Consider the following 19044-nt stretch of genomic DNA (forward strand, 5'->3'; position numbering starts at 1 on the left):
GAATTTCGAATTTTCGAATAATCGTTGTTATTATCAAGGTCGACTTTTATTATTGAAATTCGAAATTCGAAAAAAAAAAAAAAAAAAAAAAAAAATTTGAGTGAAATGTTGCATTGTCTCCCCTGATTCTAAGAAATCGCTTGGTTTGAGCAAGTAGAACAATTTTTATAAGCATTTTAAGCAAGGTTTATGGAAAAATGAATGGCGGATGAAATCCCATGAAGAGGGAGAGGGGGTGACTTTGGCACCCCTTTGGCACTCAGACCTGAGCCTACTAAATATTTAATGAACCACTCATGATTGTCAAAACTGTTTTTTATTTTCGAAAATGTCAATGTCATGTAACATGTTCTTTACTTCAGTGGTGCAATGCTTGTTTGAGCTAAAAATCCACAGCAGAAGCTTTTTATATTAATTAATAAAGCCGTAGACTTAGAATCAGGGGAGACAATGCAACATTTCACTCACAAAAAAAAAAAAAAAAAAAAAAAAAAAAAAAAAAAATTAATTTTTTTTACATTTTTATTTTTATTTTCGAATTTCGAATTAAATTCGAATTTGGCCAGCGAATTTCGAATAGTGTTTTTGCTAGAAATGCCCATCCCTAGTTGACATTGGCCAATCCTGGCGCTTGCTGAGTAGCTGAGATTTTTCTGGAAACCCCGACAGGCAGCTCGAGCGCAGCGTTGCATTCTCAGCGCTTGTTGAGAAGCTGAATGCTCTCTGCAAAGCTGACACCAACTAACGTTACGGGGTTAAATGCGGAGTTAAATGCGGGGTTAACAGCCTTTCTTTTGCAAAGAAGACATTAGCCCGCATCTATTCTTGTACAAAACATAATTTTCTGCGAAGTACCGGTATTAGTAAAGTTATAAGCGAAGATCGATTCACAAGGATCTGACAGCTGTCTCCGCCATTTTTTTTTCTACGTTGTCATTTGAGGTAAGCCTTATTATTACTCTCTTAGTAAGAGAGTTGCCATGGCAACCAATAACCCATGGCCATGGGTTATTGAACTCGGTTACTGGAATTATACAATGGCTGTGAACCAATCAGATTGCTTGATTTGAGAGAGCCGTTTTATAAATATATATATATACTAGGTTCGCGGCCTCGCCCACACTGCATCTCGCCCGCTGCTTGGCTGTTGCGTGGCCTCACCTGCACTATTGGCGCACGCGCAATGTCTCCCTCTCTCTCCCTCAGTCTCCCTCTCCCTCTCTCTCAGTCGCTCTTGTGTGTGTGTGTGTCACTGATGACATCATCACTGGGACTTTGTCTGTGTGAGTGAATTTATATGACGACATTACTGATGATGTCATCAGTGGGATTTATGACATCACTGATGATGTCATCAGTGGGATTTTGTTTGAAAAAGGTTGGTGACCGAAACGTCACAGAATAAATTCTTATTTGCAAACCCTTTTTACCAAACACTCAGTACAATAATAAATAATAATAATTGTTCCTACATGTAATACTGTCATAGTGTTGGAACAGTCAGTTGTGTTTATTCATAGCCTACTTTTCTTTGATCTATCCTATTACCGTACTCCTTGCTGCTGCAATGGCCCAATTTCCCCACAAAGATTATTCAAGTCTCTTCTTCCTCCAGTCTCCAATCTACGTAGATATACAAAGTAGAGGCTGGTACTGTATAGAGGCTGCCAGTCTTCTGATCAATGGTCTAATTTGTTTATGGTAATTGTACTAAATTAATGTAGTAATGATTTGTTGATGTTGAAACGTTGCACATCTAAATATATTTCAATATGAAATAGATGTGAAGCCTTACAACAGTGTGTGGGAAAATACTCTGAATTATTACTAACTATTGGGAACACTACACACAGATTTGCATAATCCCTGTCTCAGTATGTTTCACTTGGAGGCTGGTTTTGACTTTGGGTGAGAGCTAGCATGGTAAGCCTCACTATCTGTTTGACTTTGGGTGAGAGCTAACATGGTAAGCCTCACTATCTGTTTGACTTTGGGTGAGAGCTAGCATGGTAAGCCTCACTATCTGTTTGACTTTGGGTGAGAGCTAACATGGTAAAAAGCCTCACTATCTGTTTGACTTTGGGTGAGAGCTAGCATGGTAAGCCTCACTATCTGTTTGACTTTGGGTGAGAGCTAACATGGTAAGCCTCACTATCTGTTTGACTTTGGGTGAGAGCTGACATGGTAAGCCTCACTATCTGTTTGACTTTGGGTGAGAGCTAACATGGTAAGCCTCACTATCTGTTTGACTTTGGGTGAGCGGTGAGTGCTAGCATGGTAAGCCTCACTATCTGTTTGACTTTGGGTGAGCGGTGAGCGCTAGCATGGTAAGCCTCACTATCTGTTTGACTTTGGGTGAGAGCTAACATGGTAAAAAGCCTATCTGTTTGACTTTGGGTGAGCGGTGAGCGCTAGCATGGTAAGCCTCACTATCTGTTTGACTTTGGGTGAGCGGTGAGCGCTAGCATGGTAAGCCTCACTATCTGTTTGACTTTGGGTGAGCGGTGAGCGCTAGCATGGTAAGCCTCACTATCTGTTTGACTTTGGGTGAGCGGTGAGCGCTAGCATGGTAAGCCTCACTATCTGTTTGACTTTGGGTGAGCGGTGAGCGCTAGCATGGTAAGCCTCACTAGGTGAGCGGTGAGCGCTAGCATGGTAAGCCTCACTATCTGTTTGACTTTGGGTGAGCGGTGAGCGCTAGCATGGTAAGCCTCACTATCTGTTTGACTTTGGGTGAGAGCTAACATGGTAAGCCTCACTATCTGTTTGACTTTGGGTGAGAGCTAACATGGTAAGCCTCACTATCTGTTTGACTTTGGGTGAGAGCTAACATGGTAAGCCTCACTATCTGTTTGACTTTGGGTGAGAGCTAACATGGTAAGAAGCCTCACTATCTGTTTGACTTTGGGTGAGAGCTAACATGGTAAGCCTCACTATCTGTTTGACTTTGGGTGAGAGCTAACATGGTAAGAAGCCTCACTATCTGTTTGACTTTGGGTGAGAGCTAACATGGTAAGCCTCACTATCTGTTTGACTTTGGGTGAGAGCTATCATGGTATCTGTTTGACTTTGGGTGAGAGCTATCATGGTAAGCCTCACTATCTGTTTGACTTTGGGTGAGAGCTAACATGGTAAGCCTCACTATCTGTTTGACTTTGGGTGAGAGCTAACATGGTAAGCCTCACTATCTGTTTGACTTTGGGTGAGAGCTAACATGGTAAGCCTCACTATCTGTTTGACTTTGGGTGAGAGCTAACATGGTAAGCCTCACTATCTGTTTGACTTTGGGTGAGAGCTAACATGGTAAGCCTCACTATCTGTTTGACTTTGGGTGAGAGCTAACATGGTAAGAAGCCTCACTATCCGTTTGACTTTGGGTGAGAGCTATCATGGTATCTGTTTGACTTTGGGTGAGAGCTAACATGGTAAGCCTCACTATCTGTTTGACTTTGGGTGAGAGCTAACATGGTAAGCCTCACTATCTGTTTGACTTTGGGTGAGAGCTAACATGGTAAGCCTCACTATCTGTTTGACTTTGGGTGAGAGCTAACATGGTAAGCCTCACTATCTGTTTGACTTTGGGTGAGAGCTAACATGGTAAGAAGCCTCACTATCCGTTTGACTTTGGGTGAGAGCTATCATGGTATCTGTTTGACTTTGGGTGAGAGCTAACATGGTAAGCCTCACTATCTGTTTGACTTTGGGTGAGAGCTAACATGGTAAGCCTCACTATCTGTTTGACTTTGGGTGAGAGCTAACATGGTAAGCCTCACTATCTGTTTGACTTTGGGTGAGAGCTAACATGGTAAGCCTCACTATCTGTTTGACTTTGGGTGAGAGCTAACATGGTAAGCCTCACTATCTGTTTGACTTTGGGTGAGAGCTAACATGGTAAGCCTCACTATCTGTTTGACTTTGGGTGAGAGCTAACATGGTAAGAAGCCTCACTATCTGTTTGACTTTGGGTGAGAGCTAACATGGTAAGAAGCCTCACTATCTGTTTGACTTTGGGTGAGAGCTAACATGGTAAGAAGCCTCACTATCCGTTTGACTTTGGGTGAGAGCTAACATGGTAAGAAGCCTCACTATCTGTTTGTCTCCAAAGATCAGTCTGGACTTCTAGCAGCCATTTCAGAAGGCGGGACTTAACCTGATGCTGCCAGATGGTTTGTTACACAGAAGCATCTGGAACTCGTCAGATGGCAGGTGATTGGATGAACCATCTGTCTATCACTCTATCGCGCGCTCGCTTCTCGCAGTCGTCACACCTAAATCCTGCCCCTAGCTGCCACTGAATGCTGATTGGTCGGACCGTCTGCTTGGACCAACAGGAGACCAATATTTAAAAATATTGCCAGGAAAGCGAGAGATAGACTGAGGGGGGCTAAAGAGAGAGAGTGGTGTGTGTGTGTGTGTGTGTGTGTGTGTGTGTGTGTGTGTGTGTGTGTGTGTGTGTGTGTGTGTGTGTGTGTGTGTGTGTGTACACACACACCATCCTCCATGTGGGTTCACAACCCCAAATAGATTATCTATTGGCAGATCTGTCAATCATTGCAGAAGCCCCTCCCCCCTGTCGGTGCCCCTTTCACCTACTTCCTGGTTCTAGTGAAAGGGCCTTTCAGAAGCCTGTGACCTTTGACCCCGTCTCTTCCTCATCTCACCAACAAATACATAAACTAAGAAGAGTTATGTTTTTTTTTGTATATTCTGGCACTTTTCCTGTCATGTTATGTAGCCTATTATACAACATTGTAGGAGCAGAGGGTTGACCCGATAATGACCCGATGTCATTATTGTCCTTGTGGGCCATTTCAATTTATGACAAATCAATATCCATGACTGAAGGCGATGTTAACAGGTGTCATAACTTTCACCTGCACCCACCTGGTGTCCCTATGTTGTTTGCACACTGTATGTCCAGGGGGTTTAACATTCAGCCAGTATCAAATCTAATCAGAATATGACTATTAAAATTTAATCTTAATAAAATAAAATATATTTACATTGTCAAGAGAAGTGATTCAATTTGAATTACCTAGCACCATGAAAGAAATGTATTTTAAGTCCACCTGCCACAGACTCACTGATTCCAAAATTCGCCTGACAGTATGTCACTATCACAGCGACTAAATATGTATGATGTATGAAGCAGAAGCGGATGGCTGAATAAAACCAGAATGCCTGCCAAAGTGGCTGATAGAGAAAATTAATTTACATAGCAGCTCCTGTCATAATTTATCCTCATTTGCCAGATGGCTGTAGGCACTTTCTCCCCCTGCCTGGCACTGATATTCTGCTCTAACATCAGGTCTCCTCGCCAGGCTGATGCAGCAATCAGTCCAAAGCTTCTCTTATGAGAAAATAATAATAAAACAAAATGTGGATGTTTCCCCATCCGCTCAACATGAAATTCAATAATAAGCAGTCTGCCTTTTTTTACTAAACAAACAATCCACACAATAAACCATCTGGATGCTGTTGGTAGAAGCAGTTGACCCCATAGGCCGGCGGTCACCACGGTTACAGCACATCGAAACGTACAGTAGCCGTGGTGATGATGATGATGGTGAAGGTGATAGTAATGATGAAGATGAAGGTCAGACTAATGTTGGTGGTGAGGATGGAGAAGAATAGAGAGACTACACCAGCCAAAATGCTCGTGACTTAAAACGAATGTGGGACGGGGGCAATGTGGGGGGCCGGGCCCCCTTGCTCAGATCACACTTCATTCCTTTTGATGTCAACTACACACAAGAAGAAGAAGAAGAAGAAGAAGAAGAAGAAGAAGAAGAAGAAGAAGAAGAAGAAGAAGAAGAAGAAGAAGAAGAAGAAGAAGGGTCTGGGGGAGGTTCAGTTTAGGCGTTGGGGGTGGGAGATGTTAGGTTTAGGCGTTGGGGGTGGGAGAGGTTAGCTCCAGCTGGTCCACCGATATGCTGCATGCCTCTCCGCTCAGCTGGTTCTACTTGTGGGCTATCGGCATGATACGCGGCACCTGAAGAAGTCGCCTACTAGGCCTGAGTCTCTCATGTTGAAGCTCGATGGGAGACCGGCCGCTGGGTTCACGCTCCCCATTCTATAGATATGTTCTATAGATATGTTCCATAGATATGTTCTATAGATATGTTCTATAGATATGTTCTATAGATATGTTCTATAGATATGTATATATATAGATGTGTGAGCGGAACCATAACTGGCTGACCTGTTGCATTGTTACAGTCAATCCAGGCTATGACACAGCATGTTGTTTGTGTTAGTATCTCAGCCGGGAGTGACATCATCAGGCTATGACACAGCATGTTGTTTGTGTCTCAGCCGGGAGTGACATCATCAGGCTATGACACAGCATGTTGTTTGTGTCTCAGCCGGGAGTGACATCATCAGGCGTTGCCCCCTAACGCTTAGTTCACACAGACAACCTACGCCTTGCCTTGCCTCAACCCACGCCTACGCCGAGCTGGGCGTGAACCTGTTACACGCCTTTTGCACGCCGAACCTGGAGCCGAGTCACAAGCGCCTCTCCTCTCTCCCGACTGTATTTTTTCACGTGTTGTCCAGAATTGTCATGGGTAGGGTAGGTAAAATAAATCTGATATATTTAATGTTCTATTGATGCTGGATATGTATAACCACGTCTGACTATAGTCGGACATTTTAGAGAGGTGATCTTGCAAGAATATGTGCTGGCACAACAACATTGTCCATCTTGCTTCTTCGGTCGCTATTCTCTCTCATGAAGATTTGTTTGCTCAACACTGTTGTAGTAACTCCATTTTATTTTGAAATTCAGTTGACTTTGCCATTTCCCACGGATATTGTCGCGTTTTTCTTTCATGGCTTGACAGAAGAAGTCTGCCTGCACGCATGAAAATAGAACTCTCGCCTAAACGATAAAATCGGCGCGGCACAGGCGAGGCGTGGGTACACGCAGGGTTCACGCTCAGGCGCCCGGTGTACACAGCCTCGTTGACTAAAACGGACGCCTATTTAAAAGCGTGGGTAAAGGCAAGGCATAGGCAAGGCTTGGGTCGCCGGTGTGAACCCAGCCTAAGCCAATTATAGCACTGTTAGGGGGCGACGCATGTATGAGGTAAAACAATAGTTAAGTATTGCAACTATATTCTCTGATCATAGGCGGAGCCCCCTAACACCTCGCCTTGCCGTTGCACAAGTGGCTGAAGACTTAGGAGACCTAACTCTTCCAAAGCATGCTAGCATGCTATGCTGCTGCAACTTATAATTGCTTATTGCTTTGCTGTCTTAATGTGTCTTGTTATGTTGTTTGATGTGTATTTTATATGGAGCAACTGTACATTGTGCCGGAGACAAATATATATCCATCAAATATCTATCTATCTATCTATCTATCTATTAGGGCTGTGCCGATTCACTTATCTCCCGATTCGATACTATCACGATACTTGGGTGCCGATTCGATACCCATCAAGACCCCGCCCAAGCAGAAGACATAAAGTCATAGGCTGTGTGCCTAGATGACACAATGAGTTATTATTCCTGTCCCAAAGTACAAGTAAAACCTTTCTAACAGTTCAACTTTGTCTCCGCTCACAGAAGTGAATTGAGCTGCGGGTGCCCCCCGCATTCCATAAAGTAACGTTGCAGACGTCCGTATTTGTGAAATTGGTGCCTTAACATTAACGTTAATTTCCCGGGCGCTTATTAATACAACACATGTTAACACGTTACGTTAACACGAATTGAAACTCGGAGGACCAAAATGCCAGACTCGATCATCAGCCAGGAATGGGTCTCGCGCTACTTTTGAATGCTAAAATAAAGCTGATAATGTACAATTTGATTCAAGGGGGGGGGGGGGGGGGGGGGGGGCCCTTTCAGAGTACAACACAAACTGTCTATTTTGCTGCCACTCGATGTCGGGACTCTCGGCTCTGGATCAAGGGATATGATTAGCTGTGTGTGAGTGGGGGCGGGTCATGGGGCGGGTGCACTCGGAGTTTGTCTGTTAAATGATTGGCCGTTTCCGTGTCACTTGTACTAACAAGGTACATGATTGGCGGTATGAGCCACGGAGCAGAGGGAAGCGCTGGATGAAAGTGGTAACATTTCATACATAAACAGAAAAAAATGCGATTATCGATTCTGGAATAAAGGATCGATTCAAAAAATCGTGACATTAAAAATCGCGATACTTAAAGGAACACTCCGCCCATTTTCAACCAGCTTTGTATCATTAGAACATCAGTAGTATATCAGAAAACTGTAAACGGTTTTGAAATCTGTCATTTAATTTGACAGTTATTGAGTGTTAAAAAGTGGACCAGTGACATCACTGGTCCACACTAACTCAAATGAATAACTCATTAACTCAAATCAACTCTCAATAACTGTCAAACTATTCATCATTCATCTAGTTTGACAGTTATTGAGAGTTGATTTGAGTTAATGAGTTATTCATTTGAGTTATTGTGGACCAGTGATGTCACTGGTCCACAATTTAACACTCAATAACTGTCAAATTAAATGTCAGACTTCAAAACCGTTTACAGTTTTCTGATATACTACTGATGTTCTAATGATACAAAGCTGGTTGAAAATGGGCAGAGTGTTCCTTTAAGTGAATCGATTTTTTCTCCTACCCCTACTATCTATCTATCTATCTATCTATCTATCTATCTATCTATCTATCTATCTATCTATCTATCTATCTAATATACACAACAGCTTGTAACACTACCCCACTTAAAATTATTGTATGGCTTTCAACGCAGAGGCCTTTCCACCCTGATAAGAATAAAATCCTGTCGCCAACATTGAATCCTCACGATTTATTTTTGGCACGAAAACGGTCAGATTCAAATATACAGCACAAGATGTTGACACAACATATTGTTTATGGGGAGCTTCAATCTAAAGATATATCGCTCTCTCACCCTTCAACTCCTGCACAGCACAACATGCACACGTTTCTAGTGAGAACGCTCTTATATAAGCCGTCCAAAGCCTTAGATCTAAAACAGTTCTGACACAGGGGGCTCGGCAGCTATTTTAAGCCCCCAGTGTCTCAGCTCTTTCCTTCCAAGAACCATGTTGTCCAGGCAAGCAACATGTAATGTATAATGTGTCATCAAAAACAATTGCACTTAAAGGAACACTCCGCCCATTTTCAACCAGCTTTGTATCATTAGAACATCAGTAGTATATCAGAAAACTGTAAACTGTTTTGAAGTCTGTCATTTAATTTGACAGTTATTGAGTGTTAAAGTGTGGACCAGTGACATCACTGGTCCACACTAACTCAAATTAATAACTCATTAACTCAAATCAACTCTCAATAACTGTCAAACTATTCATCATTCATCTAGTTTGACAGTTATTGAGAGTTGATTTGAGTTAATGAGTTATTAATTTGAGTTAGTGTGGACCAGTGATGTCACTTTAACACTCAATAACTGTCAAATTAAATGACAGACTTCAAAACCGTTTATAGTTTTCTGATATACTACTGATGTTCTAATGATACAAAGCTGGTTGAAAATGGGCGGAGTGTTCCTTTAATTGGTTTATTGAACCTTCTGTCAGGGGGAGTTGGAGACATGTGTTGTTGTTGTTGTTGTTGTTGTTGCTGCGAGCTCTAAATATGTGAGTAGGAAGACGTTTGCATTGAGCAACTTTGTCACTCAAGGGCCTCCCTCAAAAGAGGAAGTCACATGTTAACCACAACGCCTGTGCAGAACCAAGTCATCCTGCGTTTCACAAGAACTGGCAGTGAGTCAGGAGGAAAAGTTAAATTCCAGCCACTAACAAAAACACACATACTGTAAACCACTAACCACATGTATGCAAGCATCCATGTGTAGAAATGAATGCAGGATAAATACAAAAAGGCACGGAGGCAAGCACACGCACGTAACCTATGAGCCATGGTTTATAGACGGTTTTCACCAGAGCGCAACCCCACAGCACTTCCTTTTTCTCAGCATTCGGCAAACTGCAGAAATATTCACTCGACGTCGTTACTTTTGTTTTCGCTGCTCAGCTGTATAGACGGTTTTCACGGAATGGTCAGTCCTGCACTTGAATGTTTTTTTTTCGTTCATGTCCATAGCAAACACTGCAACAGGAAGTGAGCGGGGGTTCAATTTAGAATGTTTTTGTTGTCAAGTTAAAACCGTCTAGAGCAAAGCCACACAGACACGGTGTCAGTTAATGAGTCACGGCTATGCTGCAGGAGGGTGTGTGTGTGTGTGTGTGTGTGTGTGTGTGTGTGTGTGTGTGTGTGTGTGTGTGTGTGTGTGTGTGTGTGTTTGTGTGTGTGTGTGTGTGTGTGTCTGTGTGTGTGTGTGTCTGTGTGTGTGTGTGTCAAAGGGACATCTGTCTTGTGTTTCATACTGCGCCTCTTCCACCATGTGTGCAGAGTGGAAAGCAGGAGAAAATGAGTTGGGGGGGCTGAGAGTTCAGGGCAAAAGGTCTCCAGCAGCAGTAGGTATGTATGGGGCTAACTTACTGTGGAAAACTAAATCACTATAGGCCAGTGGTTCTCAAATCGTGGCACTTTGCCAGGGGGTCCGCGAAAGGTTTCCAGCAAAATAAAATTAAAACCTTTTTTTGTTGTTGCAAAAGCTTCATAGTTCCGCAAAAATATGTTATGCTTTCAATCTAAAATGGTTCATGGATTAACATTCTAATCTAACAAACCTATCAATTTAAAAGTCAAGCACGTTACCGTGGAAACAATTAAGCTTAGCCCAAACTCACAAATCAGAATGAGGGGGTCCCCGGTATATTTTCTATCTTGTATTGGGGTCCTTGGCTGAAAAGCATTTGAGAACCTCTGCTATAGGCTACTAAAAGCCTATAGACCTTATTCGCTAACCCTGGACGGCACCATATTGTTGACATGCCGTCCTGCACGCACACAGCGCTGCAGCTGACAACTAGTAACAGCCTTATTGTCGTTTCTGTTCCATTACAAAATAGCGATAGTGATGACAGCAATAAAAAACCCACAGTTGTTGTTTGTATGCTGCCGTTAATGCATGTAATAATACACACAAGAAGAAACGAGGTGAACAGACTTTGCTGTGAGGAGCTGTCAGAAGGTTTCACCTGTCTCTCCTAACTATCCACACACATCTCCTGTGCTGCTGACGTATCCTCCGTCTCGCTCCCTTCACGTCTGAGGACGGTAGAGATAAAAACAAACCACAGGGACTTTATTGCTGTCATTACTACAGCCATGCCTAACGCAGGTCACCATCCGAACACAACAGGAACGATACAGGTCACGCTAACGGCGGCTAGCTTCCTATAAACTCTGCTCTTACATAGGCTGTCACTTGAGAGCTGCAGCGCTATGTCAACAACATGGCAGCGGTGGGCGTGCCCGTATGTGAGTTACGTCAATCGAATAAGGTCTATTGGCTACTAAAAGCCTATATGCAAAATTGGCCTGTGGGTGGTTTTATGAACTATTTCATGAAAACTTGGCCAGCTACCAATTGGGGACCAAATAAAGCCCATGTGAAGAGGTTAAATGATGTTGTCCTTGGTCGACTAAGGGCGACTAGGAAGCAACCCCAAAACACAAGGGTTTATAGTCAACACACCAATCCCCATACTATAAGCAGTTCCTCATGCTTACAAAGCCTATGAGAAAACAGGCTTTAGGACAACCTACAGTCTGAACTCATGCTCCTATATACTGTATATATATATATATATATATATACTGTATCAGCTGTTTCTTCATGTATGAACACCAGAGGAGGTAATTACAGCAAAGAGTGCAGACAGACAAGCACATCAGGCTCAGCTAAAGTTTCAGGGATGAGAGTCAGATTTGACTTTCCCTGATGCCAAACTATCTAACCTGGGTAACAGGTTAGCAAACCTGTCCAATAAATGAGCTCCTGTGAGTCCAACGGGCTTCTGTTTAGCAGCCCTGGTTGGCTATCGCCTAACTGAGCATCTGTGCACCTCAATGAACCAAATACAAAAAAATAAATAAAAAAAGATGCAACAAAGTCAACTTTTCCACTGTAGCACAGACTGAAGAAAACAAACTAGTGATGCTTCTCCTCTAAATGTACTACATTTGGGTCCCGTTTGGGTTATTGTAAACGAGGTCAACCTTTTAAATCACTGCAATTCCTAATACCCCTCTCCCCCCCCCCCCCCCCCCCATGTGAAGATTAAAATAATAACTAATGTTTTATTTTTACAGCATGATGAGTTTTTCTTGTATTGAATGGGGTCACGACCCACTAGTCACTGGTCCATCTGTTAGCGACCCCACTATGAGAAGATTAACATCAATGCAGTGTGTTTTAACGAGCTTGGGTCTTAGATTGAGAGACAATAAAGTCTCACATGACTCCCTAGTTGTTAACTGGTTGAACAAGCTGAGCACCATGTGACTGGGACTAACTTGTCCCCACGCAGCATAATAAATACCATTCGAAAACCTGCTCCCCGCATGTAGCAGAGGAGGAGAAAACAGTGTTACTGCCAGATATAAACCGTTTTACTGACCACATATTCATGGTGGTGATGTCAGGGATGCATTTAATCAATTAATAATGTATGTATGCATTAATCAACATAATGCCATATGCATTGCAATGCTAATATTTATGGAGTATTCATTTATGGAATTTCAACTATTTCCATGTGTTGTTGTTGTAATGTGCTTTGGCAACACTCATGCAATAGACCCTTTTCACGGGGGCCATTTTGTGTCGAAAAGGCAGAATAAACACAGGTGCAAGCAAAACACTCATGAGGGTTTCCAAATTCTGGAAAGCCTCATGAGTGTTTTGCTTGCACCTGTGTTTACCCTGCCTTTTCGACACAAAATGCCCCCGTGAGAAGGGTCTATAGTTAGACTACTTTCCGGCTTATTGAATTGAACTGAATTGCTGGGGGGAGGGGGAAGAGCGAGCGCCGAGCGGGGTGGTGTGGGGGTGGGGGGTGGGAGAGGGTCAGAGGCGCTTGTTGTTAATTCCGGATTTAGTATCCGCTACTGACCTCGGCGTTTCTGCGGGCTCCCAGTAGCGACAGAACAGGTGCAGTCCGTCGGCGTTGACGATGTGCTGCAGGTCGGTGTAGGGGCGTCCCTGCGGGCTCCGCCGCGGGGCTCCTGGCTCGGGCATGCCGGCGGCAGGGTCTGCAGGAGAGGGAGAGAGCCGGAGACTGAGCAGCAGCGACAACACGCCGCTGCTGTGGCCGTACAAGAGGCAGGCCAACACGGCGACCAGCAGGCAGGTGGCGACGGGCACGGCGTTCATTTTGCTCAGCTCTTAGTTTTGGATGGATGGACAGGTTGTTGATGTCGCCAGGAGGTTTAGGTGAGATGAGGTTAAATGAGGCTAGAGCCTCTCCGCTGCCATTACAAAACACGGGGGGGGGGGGGGGATGTTGTCAGAGCGCCCGCACGCACCGACCAGCTTACGTCACAACGGAACCATAAACTCTCTCTCTCTCTCTCTCTCTCTCTCTCTCTCTCTCTCTCTCTCTCTCTCTCTCTCTCTCTCTCTCTCTCTCTCTCTCTCTCTCTCTCTCTCTCTCTCTCTCTCTCTCTCTCTCTCTCTCTCTCTCTCTCTCTCTCTCTCTAATAATAATAGTAATAAACACGCCTCTCTCTCTCTCTCCTCTCTCCCTCCCTCCCTCTCTCTCCCTCTCTCTCTCTCTCTCTCTCTAATAATAATAGTTACAGTAATAATAATAATAATAATAAACACGCCTTTCTCTCTCTCTCTCTCTCTCTCTCTCTAATAATAATAATAGTTACAGTAATAATAATAATAATAAACACGCCTCTCTGTCTGTCTGTCTCTCTCTCTCTCTCTCTCTCTCTCTCTCTCTAATAATAATAATAGTTACAGTAATAATAATAATAATAAACATGCCTCTCTCTCTCTCTCTCTCTGTCTCTCTCTCTGTCTCTCTCTCTAATAATAACAATAGTTACAGTAGTAATAATAATAATAATAATGATAATAGTCATAATAATAATAAGTGGTATGTAGGCTACAGTAGGCATATATGCAGGCAGCGCGGAACACCTGGCACAGTGCCTGGCAGGGGATAAAAATAGCTCTGCATGGTGGAATGCTATTGGCTATCTATGGTTGCAGTTGGAGCAGCCTGGTTGTCTTTACAGTAGGCTACACTTTGTCATTGTATGTTAGCGTGTGGCAAACACTTTTTATTATTAGGAATTATAATGCAGACATCAGCTATTTTCATCAAAGGGATTCATGTCAGCTAAAAGATCGGCTGTCTCAGCGGATCGGCATCCTGATTGGAAACAGACGCATGGCAGACAGACTGCTCCATCAACCACAACAGGCTAGGGGGAATTCATTCAGTCATCTGAATAGATTTAAATAACTCAAATGCACCGTATAAAGCTAACCCAAGCCAATGCCTACAGACGTTATGGGGTCTGCTTGTTTTGTTGATGTTATGAAAATGATGAATAGAGGAACCCACACGATAACATTATAGGTCATTCTATAATGAGGATGCTGTGGAAAATCGCTGCAAGTCAATTAAGTTGTATTGACTGCTAAAGTCATGAAAGCCTAATAGGAATATTAGGCTATAGGCTATATAGTGATGCCTTACATCAAGTAAGTAGGCTATGCCCAACGTCACTGTAACTCACTGCTGAGTAGCCAATCGAAGACGCGCTGTTAAGTCCATACAGGAATAGAAAATATTATAGGCTATAGGAAAGGCTATTATAGAGAAAGCACCAACCTGCACAGGAGCGTCGGTGAAGTTTCTGCTTCTTCTCGGACTGGACTGTCCTGTTTCACTGGTGTGGTGTCTCTCTCTCTCTCTCTCTTTCTCTCTCTCTCTCTCTCTCTCTCTCTCTGATGCTCTGTTCTCGCCGCCCGTCGAGAGAAGAATGCAGTGAGAGACGTTTGGGGAAACGCAGAAGTATTCACACACACACACACACACACACACACACACACACACACACACACACACACACACACACACACACACACACACACACACACACACACACACGACACATACCGCACACACCCTTATTACACACACACACATGTACACACACATGTACACACACATGTACACACACACACACACACACACACACACACACACACACACACACACACACACACACACACACACACACACACACACACACACACACACACACACACACACACACATTTTCCCCAGAGGCAGGGAGTGTTTGCTCCGGTCCAGCCCTGCTCTTTCTCTCTCAATCTCAAACACACACACACACACACACACACACACACACACACACACACACACACACACACACACACACACACACACACACACACACACACCACTCTCTCTCTTTAGCCCCCCTCAGTCTCTCTCTCGCTTTCCTGGCAGTGCATGCGCAAGATATTGTTGACAAAGTAGCCTAGTTTCTCTCTTTCTTTCTCTCTCCCTCTCAATTACATTTTCAATTCAAAGGGCTTTATTGGCATGATAAGGTGCATCTCACATTGCCAAAGCAACATTAGCAACATGACATTTTGTTACCCATGCATAAATAAAAAAAATCTGAAGATATTCAAAGAGGAAGAATAAAGAAAATTAAATGGAACGAGATAGAATATAATAGAAGACTATTGTTGACTGGAGTCTATTCAGAATAATAACAGAACAGTAATAAACGGGCAGTTAAACGGTGATAGTGCAAATAGTGAGCAATTACAGTATATTAACAAAAAATTCACAGAATCTGTAAAATGTAGGCCTACCCTTGTTATTTTGAAATCTTGAGAAAAACAAAACAAAGCAAAAAAGAATCAAATAAAATAAGGTAAATTAAAATATTAGTGTTGACCAAAAAACCTATTTGGAACAACACATGTAAAACTTATTTTGTTAAATTTAATTAAACACGCAAACCAATAAACTGGATGCTAGTGCAAATAATACAGTGTGTTAGGTGTTCTGTGTTTCAGCCAGATGTGGATGGCTCTCCTGTCCACTGGCTGTCCCTCAGCTGATGGCAGCTCCACACATAATGTGCTGCTAGAATGGTGCATTCAGGTTTCTCTCCCAGAAGTGCAGATGTGTCCGTGATATTTTCAAATTCTTTGTACTTCTGGTTAATTTTGGGCGAGATTGAGGCTCTAATTTCTTTATATTTGTCACAGTGTAACAGGAAGTGCAGCTCTGTCTCCACCTCTCCTTGGGAGCAGAGTGAACACAGCCTCTCTCTCTCTCACACTGCATTTCCATTCGGTCTCTCACCTCTGTTTGTTTGCTTGTTTGTTTCAGTGAGTTGAATTGTTTCAGTGATGATGTGTGGATTGCTATTCAGTTTCTAATTTCATTTTCATTCACCTTATTTCTGTGACTTAAGACCATGATCACATGGTGGAGCAGATTGGGCCCTCATTCCGATCTGCTGCTCGTCCCGATTCGATGTGAGGAGGATGTCACCGTGCGCTGCCGTTTTCCTCTGCCTCTTGTTCATCCTGGACCATAGTCGCTCTCCCTCCGAGAGGCGAGGCGAACCTGGTTGTGTTTCATCAGTGGTGAGTGTCCCTGCTGGGAAATTAACTGCAACCTATTAACTGCGACCTAACCTTAGGTCTTCTGATTCCTTGAGCTGTTTTAAACGTTCCCTAAAACCTACCTCTATAGGCTTGCCTTCTTATAGATTCACCTCTCCTGTTTTGTCCGTTTTTGCTTGGTTGTTTTCTTTATAGGACGAATCAGCGTGATGTCACTCGCCACCCAGAAATGCGGAACCCCGCGGCAGTAAACAGTACGAGTTGACATTCTGAATGAGAGCAGAAGTAGCTCAAGAATTTGATGTATACATGTCATGTTAAACTTGTGTGAACAGATTTTAAAATGTAAACAGAGTTAGAATCATGCCTTTTCGACACAAATTGGCCCCCGTGAGAAGGGTCTATTCATTGTTTTCAACATGCATTGGCACTTCTACATCTCCACCGTCGAGTCCCATCCTCACCTCCTCCATCTCCATCTGGTATGCTGCTGCTGCTGCCTGCAAGGACATCTCCAGACTGCGGCGCATCATCCGCCGTGCCAAAAAGGTGGTCGGGTGCAGCCTGCCATCCCTTCATGACCTACACGCAGGATGCTAAAGCAGTCTCAGAAAATGGCCGACCCGGCCCACCCGGGACATACACTTTTTAGGGCCCTCTCCCCATGACAGAAGACTGCTATCTCTGCAGTACCAGAACCGCTCGTCACAGGGACAGTTTCTACCCAAATTACTTATGTTTTGCACCGGCTTCTGCTGTTGATGCGATACTTGCATTAAGTCAAATTCCTCATTTGTAATCTAATTACTCACTATGGCTATTAAAAATGAATCTTGAAAATGGTCCTAACCTTCCCCTAACAGCCTAACCCACCCACAGCCCTCAACACGAGCAGTATATGGAGATAGAATAGAATAGAATAGAATAGAATAGCCTTTATTGTCATTGCACAGTTCCCCATACAACGAAATTAAGAGGGCTTCAGCTGACAGTGCATTAAAATCAGACGTAAATAATTAAAAACATTTAAGAAAAACAACAACAACAACATAAGAACAGATAAGGACACTAGACACCTAGACGGGGGGGCAAAAAAAGCAGGAACAAAACAATAATAAAATACTAATAAAATACTGCTGAGGTAGTAAAAGAATATTGCACGTTGATATATTGTATTGCACAAGTTCATGTATTGCACTAACAGAGAATTAACGGCTGCTGCTGTGATTGTTTAGAGTCCGGACGGCCCATGGGAAAAAGCTGTTTTTTAGTCTGTTTGTGCGACTCTTGATGCTCCTGTAGCCTACATCCTGCCCGAGGGCAGCAGGCTGAGCAGGTGATGACCAGGGTGGAGATGATGGTCGCGGATGATCCGCTCTGCCCTGGAGAGACAGCGGGAGCTGGCTATGTCGTCTAGAGAGGGGAGAGGACAGCCAGTTATCCTCTCGGCTGACCTGATCACCCTCTGTAGCCTCTTCCTGTCAGTTACGCTTTCGATGGTCGAGCGGTAGAAGGTTACCAGCAGCTTCTCCTCGAGATCGTTCCGTCTGAGTACTCTCAGGAAGTGGAGTCGCTGCTGGGCCTTCTTTACCACCGCTGCAGTGTTGACTGACCAGGCGAGGTCCTCAGAGATGTGTGCCCCCAGGAACTTAAAGTGGGGGACCCTCTCCACACAGTCCCCATTGATGTAGAGCGGGGCAGGGGCAGTCTTATTCTTCCTGTAGTCAATGACCACCTCCTTGGTTTTCTTGGTGTTGATGGAGATTGTTCCTGGTACACCACTCCACCAGCCGCTGCATATTTTATGTCCATATATTCATTCTCAAATACACTGCTACCGCATGCGCTAGGACGTGTCATCAGTGATGTTATCTGGGGTCGTTAGGTGTTTCGGGTCTGTCAACATCATACACCCTCGCCCAGTAGACCCAGCCGAGGCCAATTAAGACCCCGACTCACGTCCCAGAAGCCGCTACGGATCAGCCTTACTACTCTATCTGCAACGTTGCCCGCGGGAGGGGTAAAAAGAACCCAATCCGCTGCAATAGAGCTAGTGCTACGCCGCAGTATTGGCCCTTCGGTGCATGGAGGATCTAGGCTCTGTGGGTTTCTCCCGGCCGTGCTCCTCCTTCGTCTCACCAGACCCCCCTTATGTCAAAGGCAATCCAGAGGCAGAAAGGATACCTCAAGGACGCCCCAAGAGGGCCTGTGCGCTGCACGTCATTTACCTGCGTCGAGCACCTTGCTCTAGCCTGGAGGACCCCAGGCCGCGCCGATCTTGCGCAGATTTTCAGGAGGCTAATCCGTAGCGTTTGTGGATTTCTCCCTCACGAGAGAGCCAAGATGGGGTGCTAATCCCATCCCGTACCGGGTTGCCGTCTCTCCGGCCGTCAACTGTCTCTCCAGCTCGTCACCAAACTATACTTGGTTGTCACCTAGTCTTTCCTAAGTGTCACCGGCCAGAGGCAAGCCAGGATTCTACATTCTCAAATACACTGCTACCGCATGCGCTAGG

The 19044-nt window shown here is 44.1% G+C and overlaps 1 protein-coding gene across 1 annotated transcript in view; it reads right to left on the minus strand.

Moving 5' to 3' along the window:
* The window catches only part of mgll (monoglyceride lipase), a 55016-nt gene extending 40185 nt beyond the window's left edge, over positions 1-14831 (minus strand). The window contains exons 1-2 of the mRNA XM_083656526.1: positions 14746-14831; positions 13009-13147 (exon numbers count right to left, since the gene is read on the minus strand). Of these exons, the coding sequence (XP_083512652.1) occupies positions 13009-13133 (125 nt within the window). The 5' untranslated portion in view covers positions 13134-13147; positions 14746-14831. The remainder of the gene's footprint in view (positions 1-13008; positions 13148-14745) is intronic.
* Positions 14832-19044: the final 4213 nt, after the last annotated feature.

The sequence above is a fragment of the Poromitra crassiceps genome (genome assembly GCF_964638095.1).
Source record: "Poromitra crassiceps genome assembly, chromosome: 20".
Lineage (NCBI taxonomy): Eukaryota > Metazoa > Chordata > Actinopteri > Beryciformes > Melamphaidae > Poromitra > Poromitra crassiceps.